This window comes from Megalopta genalis, chromosome 16 (genome assembly GCF_051020955.1).
Source record: "Megalopta genalis isolate 19385.01 chromosome 16, iyMegGena1_principal, whole genome shotgun sequence".
NCBI classification, from domain to species: Eukaryota; Metazoa; Arthropoda; class Insecta; order Hymenoptera; family Halictidae; genus Megalopta; species Megalopta genalis.
In genome coordinates this window covers 1,319,498-1,333,093 of record NC_135028.1, presented here as the reverse complement: position 1 = coordinate 1,333,093, position 13,596 = coordinate 1,319,498, and the positions used below count along the sequence as shown (strand labels likewise).

General features: G+C 46.3%; 2 protein-coding genes across 2 annotated transcripts; both read left to right on the top strand.

Moving 5' to 3' along the window:
* Positions 1 to 73: 73 nt before the first annotated feature.
* LOC117224517 (longitudinals lacking protein) lies at positions 74 to 5,298 on the top strand. The gene has a single exon (XM_076526941.1). It carries the CDS (start codon positions 216 to 218, stop codon positions 594 to 596), a length of 381 nt encoding a protein of 126 aa, XP_076383056.1. The 5' UTR covers positions 74 to 215; the 3' UTR covers positions 597 to 5,298.
* Positions 5,299 to 7,939: 2,641 nt separating this feature from the next.
* On the top strand, positions 7,940 to 13,299 carry LOC117224525 (longitudinals lacking protein-like). Its single transcript, XM_076526953.1, has 2 exons — positions 7,940 to 9,160; positions 10,696 to 13,299. The coding sequence occupies exons 1-2, from the start codon at positions 9,154 to 9,156 to the stop codon at positions 10,881 to 10,883; spliced, it is 195 nt and encodes a 64-aa protein (XP_076383068.1). The 5' UTR covers positions 7,940 to 9,153; the 3' UTR covers positions 10,884 to 13,299.
* The last annotated feature ends 297 nt before the right edge of the window (positions 13,300 to 13,596 follow it).

The following is a 13,596-nucleotide window of genomic DNA, read 5'->3' as shown; positions in this document are numbered from 1 at the left end:
CGAGCAGCATTATTTGATTATCGGTGGCAATGTCGTCCGCGTGGGTCTCTAACGTGTTCCAAAAAATCTTTTCAGGTGGGTGCCGGCGACGGAAGGGTGCCGGCGATCGGGCGAGAAAAGAGGTAACGAACTTCTCTGAGCGGTCAGATCCGTCGAAAAAAGAACAAAAAAAAGAAACAAACGCAACTATGTTCATTCGTGTGATATGATGGCGTATGTGTCCGACCGGAACGACGCGCGAACTTCCATATCCGGTCGTCACCGACACACCTATATTAACCGGACTCGATGTTGTTGTTTCAGCGTTGTTATGGCCTTACAAGACCGTGTACGTGTTCGACGAGCCGACCAGAAACAATCGGCGGGCCGACCAACGGCAGCCAAACGGATCGCCGGCCGACCCTCGGGAAAGGAGTTTCGTATGCGCCGACTGCGGCAAAGCTTACGCGGTTCACAGGTCGCTGTGGCGGCACCGGAAGTTCGAATGCGTGAACGCGAAGCCGAAGCTTGCCTGCGAGGCCTGCCCTTACCAGAGCCCCCACAAATGGTGCATCGAGAACCATAAAAAGCGGCATCACAGCAATGTACAGAATTGATCGATGTTCTAAGAGCTGATCTTCTACGCGCGAATATTCTCGATGATACGGAAACGTCGAGGGAGGCTCGAGACGGCGTTCTTCGCTTCGGGGTGCGACCGTTCCGCAACCCTTTCGTCGCGACGAGCTCCGCGCGGCTCGCTTTTCTCGGTCGCCGCGCCGAGAAGGGCGCGTATTAACTGAACAGGGTGCACGCAAGGGTGCGTTACGAAGCTTGGAAAGGAGAGCGATCTCGGCCACAGCGGGCGCTCTCGCGCGCAGAGGACATCGCGAGGATGCCAGCTACATCCGCGGCTCGCGACGAAGGGGTTGAATCGGGTTACAATCGCGATTTCCTCGCGGAACGGTTTCTACGCTTCGAGTACAGACGCGCCGGCGCGGGAAATTTTGAGCCGAGGAATCGAGTATCTTCGAATCGATCGCGAAGCCGTCGATTCGTTCGTTCGAAGCGTTGGGCAGAGGCGGCCCGCGCTAAAACCCTTTCGGACCCTTTTTCGTGCGTATCATTTCGAGGCTCCGAGAGAGAGAGAGAACGCCGCCTCGGGTTTCTTTTTTAAGAAGCGAGTGTACTTTTAAGAACGCCGAAACATTGATTTTTGTATTCTGGTCTGCCGGAGCGACGCGCGTATTCGCGCGCGCGCGTTCAACGATATCTAGGCGAGCGTTTGGGACGCGGTCCCGAGCTGCCTTAAGGTGCCTGTGATATACAAAAAAAAAAAGAAACAAGAAAAACAAGAGAACAGAACCAATTTTGCGTCGCCGTACCGCAGAACTCCGCGCCTAGATTTTTGTTCTCCTCCGTTTTGCAAGATAAATAATAATACTTGCTTGCAAGCTTTCACGCGCGAGCGAACGAAAGGTGTCTTTCGTCACGATGCATTTACGGTACACTTCCGATAAGTATTATTCCCGCGTGATTATCGATCGACCGTCATTATCAACGACGACGAATGTATAAGAATCCTGTCGAAATAAAATCTCTTTGTAGCGATAGCTCCGTCTCTTAGTGGTCACGAAACGGTGGAACAAAAGGCCCGCTCTGCGAGGAGAACGTTCGCGGGTCGCCGAACGGCAACGAAAAACCTCGTCTCAAATACTTTGAATAATATTTTCGAACTCACCGCATTTCCGCAGCGCCGCATCGGTGAAAAAGAAAAAGAAGTCGCGCGTGGGCGGCGAGCGCGTTCCACGAAAAAAAGTCGCAGATATCCCCGAGATCATCCCCCAGATCCTCCGAGAGATTCCTTCGTGCCGGCCTAAAAAAAGCCAAAGAAAATGAGAAAGAGAAAACGAGAATGACCCTCTCTTCTGACTCTCTTAATAGAAAAGCGCTCACGAAGTTTCCGCGGCCGGGCGGGCCGCTTCCGCTGCCTCGGGGAGAGCCTCCGTTCTCCTTCCCCCCGCCGCTCCCCCGCTGGTCCGCCGTCACTCTAACTTGGTCCCTCTGTTTTCAGCCTACCGGAAGATGTACATGGGCGACCAGGTTCTCGGCTACACGTGTACAAAGTGCAGCAAGTTCTACAAGATGTGGAGCAACTATCTGAAGCACAAGTGCGAACCGCCGCAATTCAAGTGCCCGCTCTGCCCGTTCGCCGCGTTCAAGGCGTTCATTCTGCACGCGCACCAGGCCGAGCAACACTTCAAGATCACGTCCTCGAACACGTGAACCCGGACAAAGCGGGGCCGCGCCATCCGATTGCCTTAGCCCGCGTCAGAGCCGCGTCGTGCCTGTTCCGATCGTCGACCCGGGGCATCTCTCTCCTCTCTATCTCTCTCTTTCTATCTCTCTGTCTATCTGGCTCTCTCTGGCTCTCTTTCTCTGCGAAGTGCACGGAGACGGAGATCCGGCCGCGGGAACGCGACGAACAGACGTGGCGGAAGCGCGCGGAGAGCTCGTTCTCCGAGCGGGCGCCGTGTCCTTTGAGCCTGCCCGGACACCCGTATTGGAGCCTAATCGCCGTTGGACAATAATCTGTATCTAATCAGAGACTTCTAAGGTTCCCGCAGCCGCCGGCGTCCCATTGGCGCGTGGCCCGATCGAGCGGAGCGGATGGTTTTAGCGCGCAGCTGGACCCCGAGAGACTTCTCTGTATCGATGCAACTCGGGACGCAATTCGGTGCTCTGAAGCGGCGAACGAGGACTACGCGAGAACTATCTTACTCGCGTTGTCGAGCTCATAAGTCAAGGCACAGGATCATTGCCTCGGGAAAAGCTGTCCGCGCGACCGGAACGCGGCGCGCCAAAATTTGCGAAGCCTCGCTGCAATCTTCCTCGAATCTTCCTCGAACTTTGCGTCCTTTTTCCCCGATGAAATTCGTTCGTTCCCCTCGCTCCTTCTTAATAATTGTCCTCGATTCTCTTTCGTCTTCCCGGTGAATCCTTTCGAAAACCATCCGCTCCGATTCGCCGGAGAAAACCGAGCGCTAGAGCCAGAATGTCGAATCTGCGGTCGCCAGAGTCGAACGCTTGAATCCGGGATTCAAGCAGGCCTCTCGTCTGCTCCGCACACGTGGCTGTGCGAGCGACCTCTTCGCAGGCAAGGGGACCGTTCGGTCCCAATAATTCGTGGCTCGCGAAGCCGGCATCCGCGGAATATCAGCTGCCGCCCCTTCTCGATCGGTCTAGGCGCGAATGGTTCCCATTTTTCTACGCCGTCTCGCCGATCTAGACTCCTTTTTCTTGTAATCTCTAGTGCTCGGTAGACCTACACAGTCATTACTGTCGAAGCTTTCGGGCGCAAACTGTGTTCGCCGGGAGAACAACGCTGCGTGGGAGCACCTTTCGAATTCTCGAGCCTTCGAGCTTTCGAGCTTTCGAGATTTCGCGATGCCACGGTGCTGGAAAAAGAAGCGCGCCGACCTTGATTCTAATCTTGAATTGATCTTGAAGGTTTAATTTCGACGTAGTCCCTTGGGTGCTCCGCGAAATCTCTGTGTCGTCGGTGATGAGTTTTTATATCGCACGCGAGCGGTGAATTTTTTTCCGTAATTGTCGAATTGAAATTTCCGGTGCAACTTACCTGAAAATTTCGCGTTGTTCCTTCGATTAGTGGACACAGTCTCTGCTCCTGATCTCGTTGCTGGTAATGACTGCGATCTGTATCTCATTATAAATGTTCGGTTGGTACGATGAACGCCTTACGATTGTTAGATAGGACGCAGGTGAGAAATTCTCTATTTGCCGCGGACACGAAGCGCGATTCGTTAGCGAAGCTGGTTTCGATTGTTCGATTAGAGCGATGCTTCTGTGGTGGGTCGAGATTCTTTCACTTCCGATCGGAGTTGGGCGAGAAAATGTTCTGCAAATGTTCTGCAAATGTTCTGAAAATGTTCTGCAAATGTTCTAAAAATGTCCTGAAAATGTCCTGACATATTCTGAAAATATTCTGAAACATTCTTATTTATTATTCTGAAATATTCTTATAACCAACGTAGTAATCCTTGATCATGTAATGATTATATCTTTTGATTACGATTAAATGACAAATTTCATATTCTGGCGTTTGATAATAATCGTGAATATAATTTATTATATTAAATTAAATATTATATATATTATTTAATATGTTGTGTATATTGTAATAATATGTTATATATTATTTAATATGGCGTATATATTATAATATGTTATATATTATTTAATATGGTATATATATCATAATAACATGTTATATGTTATTTAATACGGTATATATATCATAACAGTATAATATTATTATATTAAAAATATTATATTTAAAATATTGACACGACCTCGACTGCCTCTCGTGATCAATTACAAAAATAATCGCGAAATAGTCATCAAATATTAATGCCCAGCTCTGATCCAGCCGGCGTTGCTATCTATTAACGGCAAGAAACGATTAAATAACAATTTCTCTAGCGTTCATTAATATTTCTTTTCCGGTCGCCTTTTTAGGCGACTTTAGTACCATAGCGACACGGAGGTGTCGCTGTTCTCGAGCATCGAAACCGATTTTCGAAACTTAACCTAACTTCACGACAGACAAAAAGTCTCCTACGCTCGACAGCCTGGCCCCTCGATATGACCTCTTCGTTCGGCGAGCTTTGAACTCTCGTAGATACCGTTAGAGCACCAGAAACGTTTCTCCGACTGATTAATTAGCGATAATCATTACCTTATAAATTAGAACCTATGACGCCGTTAGGGTCTCGATTACGTTGTTCAATGCTTCTCATTTCTTTCCGTCGTGTTCGAAAGTCTACGCCACCTCGGTAAAAATTCATTTGTATTCTCTCGCCATTTTGAAAAATAGAAACAACAATATGGCAACACGGTGTTCCATGCTGTTCCGCAAAAAAGAAAAAAAAAAAAGAAACTAACAACATTTAATCGAACGACAGACGATAATTTGACGCGGAAACGGTTAAATTGTAACGATATATATTCGATCTCGATGATTCGGCGACCGTAATAATAATAATAATAATCGTTTACGAAAGCGTTCCATTGAATCGTCGGCTCGTTCGGTCGAATCGCGTCTCCAACCGGAAGCTCGGCTCACAAGGAACGTACGACTGATTTCACACACCGATCTTAGACTTGTAAGAATGAAGGCGAACGAAGGAGGGCGTCGTCGGAACTTTTATCACGTAATCCCTAATACTCTGGTAAAATGCATGTATTTTCGTAATGCCAAAAATAAAGGAAACAGTGCAAGAGTTATTTGCAAAACGAAAATGTGTCGAAATGATTCTACGATCGACGTGATTTCAATTCGGAGAAAAGAACAATTTTACCGGACGACCGAGAAAAAGATTACTTGTCGACGCGTGCGCAAAGGGAACCGGCGCACGCTGCATCGAAAGTGCGTCTTCCCGATGATCCGATTAATAATAACCAACAATCGAACTTACCTGTTTCAGGAAAGATGCATCCCCCGACTGAAGCGCAAGAAGCCTCGTTGCACGAGCCGGTCCGTCGTTTTTCTTGGTTCAACACTTCACAACACAGTTCACAATTTTTAATAAGAAAACGTTTCGCGAAACGACGCTCCGATCTTCATTGCAGCGGTCGATCCTCTGGTCTCGCTGATCCACCTGAAGTTCGATCCAAGTGTACCCTCGTTCGCATAGGTGTCGCTGCGGTCGGCGAGCCCAGCGCCACCTGGCGCGGAAGCTGTGCTCTCGGAAGTTGATCTGCCAGTGTTACATTCGACGGTGACGCGTTCTGTAGTTTCTTCGATCGAAAATGTGCGCGCGGACAATCTCGTCTTTCACAGACGGAGTTTGGGGTTACTTTTGAGCATATTTCGCGCGGAATGTCACCGTGAACGATCGCGATCGCGGTATCGTCGGGACAAAAAGTGTGTGATCGGTGCTTCTTTCGTGCAATTCGGTGTCGAGTGCTCGCTTCGAAAAGCTTGGAAAGCTGCGCCGGAAAGCTTGGAGAGATTATTTTCGCGTTGAATCGAGTTATAAACTCACGTCTGCAATATTCTTCGCGTCTCTCGTCGCAATTTTCTGTGCCTGTGTTATATATATATGCCGCAGCAGTGTTCGTTCGCGAGGAAGAGAAACAATAATATCGAATCATCGACTCGTTGTTCTTGTATCGGGCAGACTGGGGTAAGTTTTCATTGATTCTTCACTTCTCGATTTTGATAATATTATATCGAATATATATGTTCGCATGTTGCGAAGCACGATTTCAGAAAATACATGCAACACAAACGATGAAACGTTTCCTAAATGAATGCGAAATGTATCGATGTACCTCGATGCGCGGCAAATTAATGCTGCCTTTGGGGGGAGGGGGCAGGTTGACGCTCGTTTAAAGCGCCGCGATTGGAGCGCCATCTTAACTCTTTGCACTCGAGTGGCGACTCAGAGGCACCGCTGAAATTTGTTACATCACGTTTTAAGATAATTTTTATATGAACGAAGTTTAGATTTGAAAAATTGTTAATTTTTATCATATAAAAAATTAATTGTTAATTTTTATCATGTAAAAAATTAATTGTTAATTTTATAATATAAAATAATATAATATAATACAATAATAGATATAGATAGATATAATATAATACAAATAATTTTATATTTACAGTTAAAATAGCTTCGAGTGCAAAGGGTTGACGCTTAGCCAACCGAACGGGGAGATTTCCTCATTTTAAATTCAGTCGACTGACGACCGAACGGGGAAATCTTGCACATCTAATTTCTAAAAATTAAAAATGATTGCTTCATTTTATTAATATTTGCAAGAGGCACGAATGGCTGCTTCGTAATTTTTGTTTAATTGAATAAAATATTTTAATTGAAGGATGAAATTTTTGAGGTTTCTGGCGCGGTCGTGGAAGTGTTAATAACTGTTTTTTGTCACTCGAGATATGTTATTTGATTGTGTTTATTGCAGCGTAATTGTGATCCGGTTATTCAAGTGCGTAAATGAAACAATTCTATTAGAAATATAATTGACACAGGGAACGAAATAAATGAAAATTAGTCGCTTTCTAAAATGTTTCTTCGGACGCTTTCTATTGTACAAACTTATTATCAGTTCGTTTAATCGACGTGTTATTCGCGCTTCGTTTTATCGTTGCTGTCGTTGGCTTTGATTTTTTTTTTCATCAATGCCATTTCTTGTTGCACGTTTAGCCGATGGACTTTCGATAAATGTTGAAAACATTTGCGGTTTATTCGGCGCTCTTTGTTCCTTTGTACGTTTCTTTTTAGCTCATTCTGTCGCTCCATTGTCTGTGATACAATCAACATGAGAAGAATAAAGAGAAAAAGTATCTTTTTCCAGAGAAAAAGTATCAACCTGCCCCAGAGGAAGTCGTTATATAAAAAAAGGACCATAATCAATATAAGCAAAAAGGAAGAAAAATTTGAAGCGAATCATTAAATGTTGCTTAAAACGATTTCGATTGCCAATCACCATTAGAAATGACGGAAATAGTTTTTGGTTAGAATTAGCCGTTATATTAACGAGAACAGTTTTTGGTGATGAATAATTGTTACGGATTATTTATTGGAAGAACACTGATCAATGAGGAGCTTGGCTAACGCGAGGTGGTTTCGCAGGAGGCACAGTGCAGGGTGTCCCAAAATTATTGCACGAGCGGAAAATTAGGTGTTCCCGAGGTGATTTGAAGCAACTGTTTCCTTTACAAAAATTTTCTCCGCGGCTTCGTTTACGAGTTATCAACGAAAAACGTGGACCAATTGGAGAGCGAGCGCGGCCGGCGCGGGGCGGCCGAGTCTACGAGCCCAGTTCCGCTGATTGGCTCTGTCGCGGCGCGCCGCCTCGCGCCAGCCGAGCTCGCCCCGCATTGGCCACCACTTTTCCGTTAATAACTCGTGAACGATGCCTCGGAGAAGATTTTCGTAAAGGAAAAAGTTGCTCGAAATCACCTCGCGGACCCCTCATTTCCCGGAAGTACCATAATTACGGGAGACCCTGCATAAGATCTCCAGAGACCGATTATTTAGGAAGGAAACAATGAACCAACGACGCTGGAACTTCTGTCGTTCGTCGAGCTATAAATACAAGGACAACTTATCCCAGTCTCCCCTAAATGTTTCAGAGGATCTCCGATGATTCGCGGGGACTTGATCGGTTCCCGATGAATCAGACTCGAAGGTATCGAGGCCTGCTGATTCGAGGATAGCGAAAAAGAAAGAGGAAATAGTATGCTTTGCTGATGCTTTTGTGGGGCGAGAGAGAGAGCGAGAGAGAGATTGAGAGAGCTTCTTGTTCGTGATTAGCGCGACTGCGGTGGAGCATCCTATTTAAACTCGCCTTTCTTCCTCAAATTACAGGTTTCCACGTGTGCTGCGAGTGCAAGAAAACGTACAGGTCGAGAATGGCGCTGAACCGGCACGTGCGGGAGGAGTGCGGCAGGATCTTGTACACGTGCCCCTTCTGCTACAGTGTGATGCCGATGAAGTTCAACCTGCTGAACCATTTGAAGAAGGAGCACGGCTGCGCGACGAAGATCTAAACGGACTGCCGGATGCCCGATGCTCGCCGAACGATCTGATCTGGCTCTCGTTTAAACGAGACGCGAGCTCGCGTCGAAATGCGAGCCTGCAAGCTGTTTCTCGATTGTAAAGCCACGTGGGCCGGCGCGTTGCCGACCGAACGACCGACGACCGAGCTCGAGATTCCGCGAAGAATTCTGCGTCGACAGCGTTGAAACTGCTCCCTGTTGACATCACAATTATGCAACACCCTGCGCATAAACACGGATAATTCAGACCCGTGAAAGTGTTCCGAAAACACGATCTGCAAAAGGATTGATTTCGAACGGAAAAAAAAGCGAATACAATCCGCGAAAAGATTAATTTGTGGCGCAAAGGACCTGCAAGTAGAAACGTCGCGCAATGGTCAGACGCGGCGTGTTCCAACTCGACTTTTCTCGCAAACGGAGGGAGTCTCGTTCAAGGAAATTTCTGCGTCGGCATTTCCGACGCATCTTTCGACGAAAAAGCGGTCGTTCGTCGGTCTGCAAAGCCGGTTCGCCTCCGGCAGCCTCGTCTCCCCTCGAGAAGAACGAACCGTCGTCGACGGTTCTCTTCGTTCGTGCGAATGACCGGTGTGTACATAACCTTCACAGAGACGATATATAGATCAGACTTTATTTTTCCAATGGAAGCACGGCCGGTGCCGCCGCGTGCCTCGGGGCCCCTCCCCCCTCCAGGGCCCCTCCCCCCGTTAATCGTCGAGCCGAATGTACCGCGGCCACGGGTTGTTCCGCGAGCTGTCAGCTTGAAATAAAGTGAAAACGACGAGTATGTTACGTTAATATCGACCAGTGTGTGTGTGTGTTCTCCTCTCGTTTCCGACCAGTGTTCGTCCCGGCGAGCGAAATTAACGCGCATCAACTATAACAACGATCGCATGAGAGCCGGGCGTTGAACTAATCGCAATCCTAAATCACTATCTCTATGTGTTCCCGGCGCAGCGACGAAATAGAATGGCTTTGGTTCGTCGTTGCGTTCTACTAATTTGGCCATCGTGTCTCACGTCCGACCGTAACATAAACTCGTTCATGGGAGCGCGCGCAAGCCTTAACAAATGTCTCCAAATATAGAAAAAGAAGAAATGAAAAAGTGATCCGAGTTCGGCGAACTCGGTCGCGGATCATTCTGTTATCCTCCGTGAAAGCGGCCAGTGACTAACCCGAGTTTCCGTCATTGCTCGACGACAGATCGGGAAACGTTCGTTTCCCTTTCCACGGGGCGCCTAACATTTCCAACCGATCCGGAATATACAGACTGTCCCAGAAATACGTCTCGCAATACGGAAATGAGGGGTTCCTGAAGTCATTCGAAGCAACTTTTTCCTTTGCGAAAATTTCATCCGCCGCTTCGTTTACGAGTTATCGACGAAAATCGCTAACCAATGACAGATCGCGCACGGCTGACGCTCCGCCCTCGCGGCCACCGCCGCTGCGTCGTACGACCGACGCGACGCGCGAGGGCGGAGCGCCCGCCGTGCTTGCTCTCCGATTGGTCCACGTTTATCGTTGATAACTCGTAAACGAAGCCTCGTAGAACATTTTCGCTGAGGAAAAAGTTGCTCCAAATGACCTCAGGAACCACGGACTAAATGACCTACCTGGAAGCTACCATTTCCAGACTGCGAGACACTTTTGGAACACCCTGTATAATCTCGTCATCCGATCCGAACAACGGTTTAACGATCTCCCGTTAAACGTTCTGTTTTTTGTCGAGCTGTGCCCGCTAACCGCAGAAGTACAGCGATGTCTCCCTAATTCGCGCCCAGATTGCGCACGAGAATGGACAATTCGGGAGGAGGAGACACGATTATTCGAGCCTCGCGGTTTATTTTTATAGTTATAAATTGTCCAGAATTATAAAAACGAGGCCTCGAGGCTCGAACAATCGTATCTCCTCCTCCCAAATCGTCCATTTTAGTGCGCAATCTGTGCGTCAAATTTAGCGGACAATCCGAGCGTCAGTAAGGGAGACATTACTGTAAGCCTCCCCTGTACACACGATTGTCCGATTGTTCTATCATGCTATAAGGTCCCCGAGGTGGTATCAGTGAAAATGAACGAACGTGTACCGCCAATTAACCGATCCCTGTCGTTTCTTTCTTTTCCAGGTTGTCTGACCGGAAGTCAGTGGCACACGTGCAAGGCCTGCGGGAACGTGTACATGTATTACAGCTCGTTGACCAGACACATACGCGAGGAGTGCGGCCAGCCGCCGAAATATCTCTGCCCGTACTGTCCGAAGAGAACGAAGTTACGGTGCAACTTGTTGAAACATATGCGAAAAAAGCACGGCTGAGTCCCCGAGGGCCCGATTGATCAGCGACAGCCGGGATGAAAAGACGCGAGAGCCAGCCAAGCCCGATATTCTCTGTCGTCGAAAGCGGGGCCCTCGCCAGCGAGTATTCGATAAACGAACGAACAAGCAAACAAAATCGCTATCACGTCGACGACATCCGTCGGGAATTATTACTGTCGCGGACTACCGTCAGAGAGAGAGAGAGAGAGAGAGAGAGAGAGAGAGAGAGAGAGAGGGTTGGTTCTCTTTAGCGGAGACACGAAAGCCCCACGAAAATTTCCCATCCAAAGAGACTTCTCTGTAAAATAGTGTACATTTCTTTCTAAAAGCATGCCCTTGGTCTTTGTAAATAAAACCACTAAGAAGCTACTGATCTGTCCTGAATGATCGGTCTAATACATGGAGATGGTCGGCTACAGCCTCTGCGCGGCGGTTGCTTTCCGAGGAAATAATGATATCGGATAATAGTGGAGAACGATTCCTGTAGCGATTCCCATTTGCGCCGGTTCGGACGGATCGTGTTCGAGCTGGGGAAACCGCCGATTCACGGAGCTTGTTCCGCCGCGGAGTTCTCTCTCGCGAATAACAGAGTGGTCTGGAAATATTTGCGAGTCCCTCGGAGCGGCCGATCGCCGAGGCGATTTCGAGTTGATTTTTCTTTCTTCGTCGGAAATCGCTCTGCGCGGCTTCGTTTACGAGTTAGCGGTGGAAATACGCGGATTTTATATAATATGAAATATAATATTATAATGTTTTGTAATATGTAATATTAATATAAAATATAATATTGTAATATTATGTAATATAACATTGATATAAAATATAATATTATAATATTATGTAATATATAACATTGATATAAAATATAATATTATAATATTATGCAGTATATAATATTAATATAAAATGTAATATTGTAATATTATGCAATATATAATATTGATATAAAATATAATATTATAATATTATGCAATATATAATATTGATATAAAATATAATGTTATAATATTATGCAATATATAATATTGATATAACATATAATATTATAATATTACATAATACATAATATTAATATAAAATATAATATTATATAATGCAATATTAACATAAATATATTAACGAAGCCGCATGCAGCATTTCCTCTAAGAAAAGCGTCGGAAATGAAATCTCGTCGGAAATCATCGGCTTCGAGGATTTTCAACATTTTCCGGACACCCTGTGCATAAAATCGGAACGGGTGTTTAGCGTTGTCGTTGTTTAGCGTTGAATCAAAGTGTCTCGGTGCAACGTAGTGTAATTTCGGCAAGACAGTTGACGAATGCACAACTTTCTCCTATTAAACCTAAATTGTTTCTGTTACTTTCCATTCGATTTACTCTCTCATTCTCGTCAAAAACGCCTGAAATCCGCCATTCGAGCAAATATAAGCATTTCTTTCTGACCGAATCGATTTTTGCAAAACTTAAGGGTTAAATTCATAAAATTACATTGAAACATTATAATAACAATTTTCAATGACGCTTTAGAATCGCCAATCGAGCGCGAAGAGTTGAAAGTCACTCGAAAGGTTAAATTGTCAGCGACATTGTCACGATAGTAAAAAATGACGTAGTTTCTCCCACAACTTGCAATTAGACATCCCTATTACTATTAATAATTATCAAGTAATTATCAAGGTATTATATCGTCAGTACAGAGACTCGCCTTAAAAACGCAGCTTCGAAATCCAGAATCTCTAACGTAGAAAAACGGTTTCAACAAATTCACGAGGCTCGCATGGAAATCGTAAAAAAAAGAAAGAATCGCGACTCGATTACCGGACCGCGGAAACTAAACAAATTGATAACAACACGCGTCCCGGAATGTCCCGTTTGATCCACGAACACGTTTCACGCCCGTTCCGTTCCGCCCCGAACGTTCTGTCTTCTCGAGCACCCACGACTGCACCCGAAACATACACGTAAAAAAATAAGCGGAGTTGTTGGTTTAGCGATAAGGTAAAGGTTGAGCACAGTGCACCGGACAATAGAGAGAAAGAGAGAGACTGACAGATAGATAGATAGATAGTTAAATAGCTGGAGAGCGAGCGAGAGTGCGAGAGAGAGGGAGAGAGAGAGAGAGAGAGACCCGCTGGCCAGCAGCCCGATCCAATCGCTGACGAGACGAATGCATTTCTTTTTCAGAATTTAACACCTGTTTGGCCTGCTCGAAGACGTACAAATGGCGGAAGTCCTTGCACCGGCATGTCAGGGAGAGCCCGGAATGTTGGCCGATCCTGCTCTCGTCCGGCAACGACGAGTACATCCGACAGATTCACTACAAAATGCTCTACAACGTGAACAATTGATCCAGGCGACGTGTCTTGTTATTTAGACTATCTTTTTATAGAAATAAATGTCATTCTATTCTGATACAAGAGACTAATGTGTATTCGACGACGAAGAAAGAGAGAGAGAGAGAGCTTGAGAGAGAGTTCGAGAGAGAAAGAGAGTTTGAGAGAGAGAGAAAGAGAGAGAGAGAGATTCTAAATCTATAACACGTCGAATCCCTTTTTCAGGCTGCGCCCGGCAATGTAATCCGCTTTGACCCGAACCGGGTGCAAGCTGGCTCGCTCTTTTCGAGCCCCGTCGCGTGAGTATGCCGTTGTCCGAAGCCGCGATCGACCGATCGATCGCGGCCTCAAGCCGTCTCTAATCACACATATTCTTCTCTC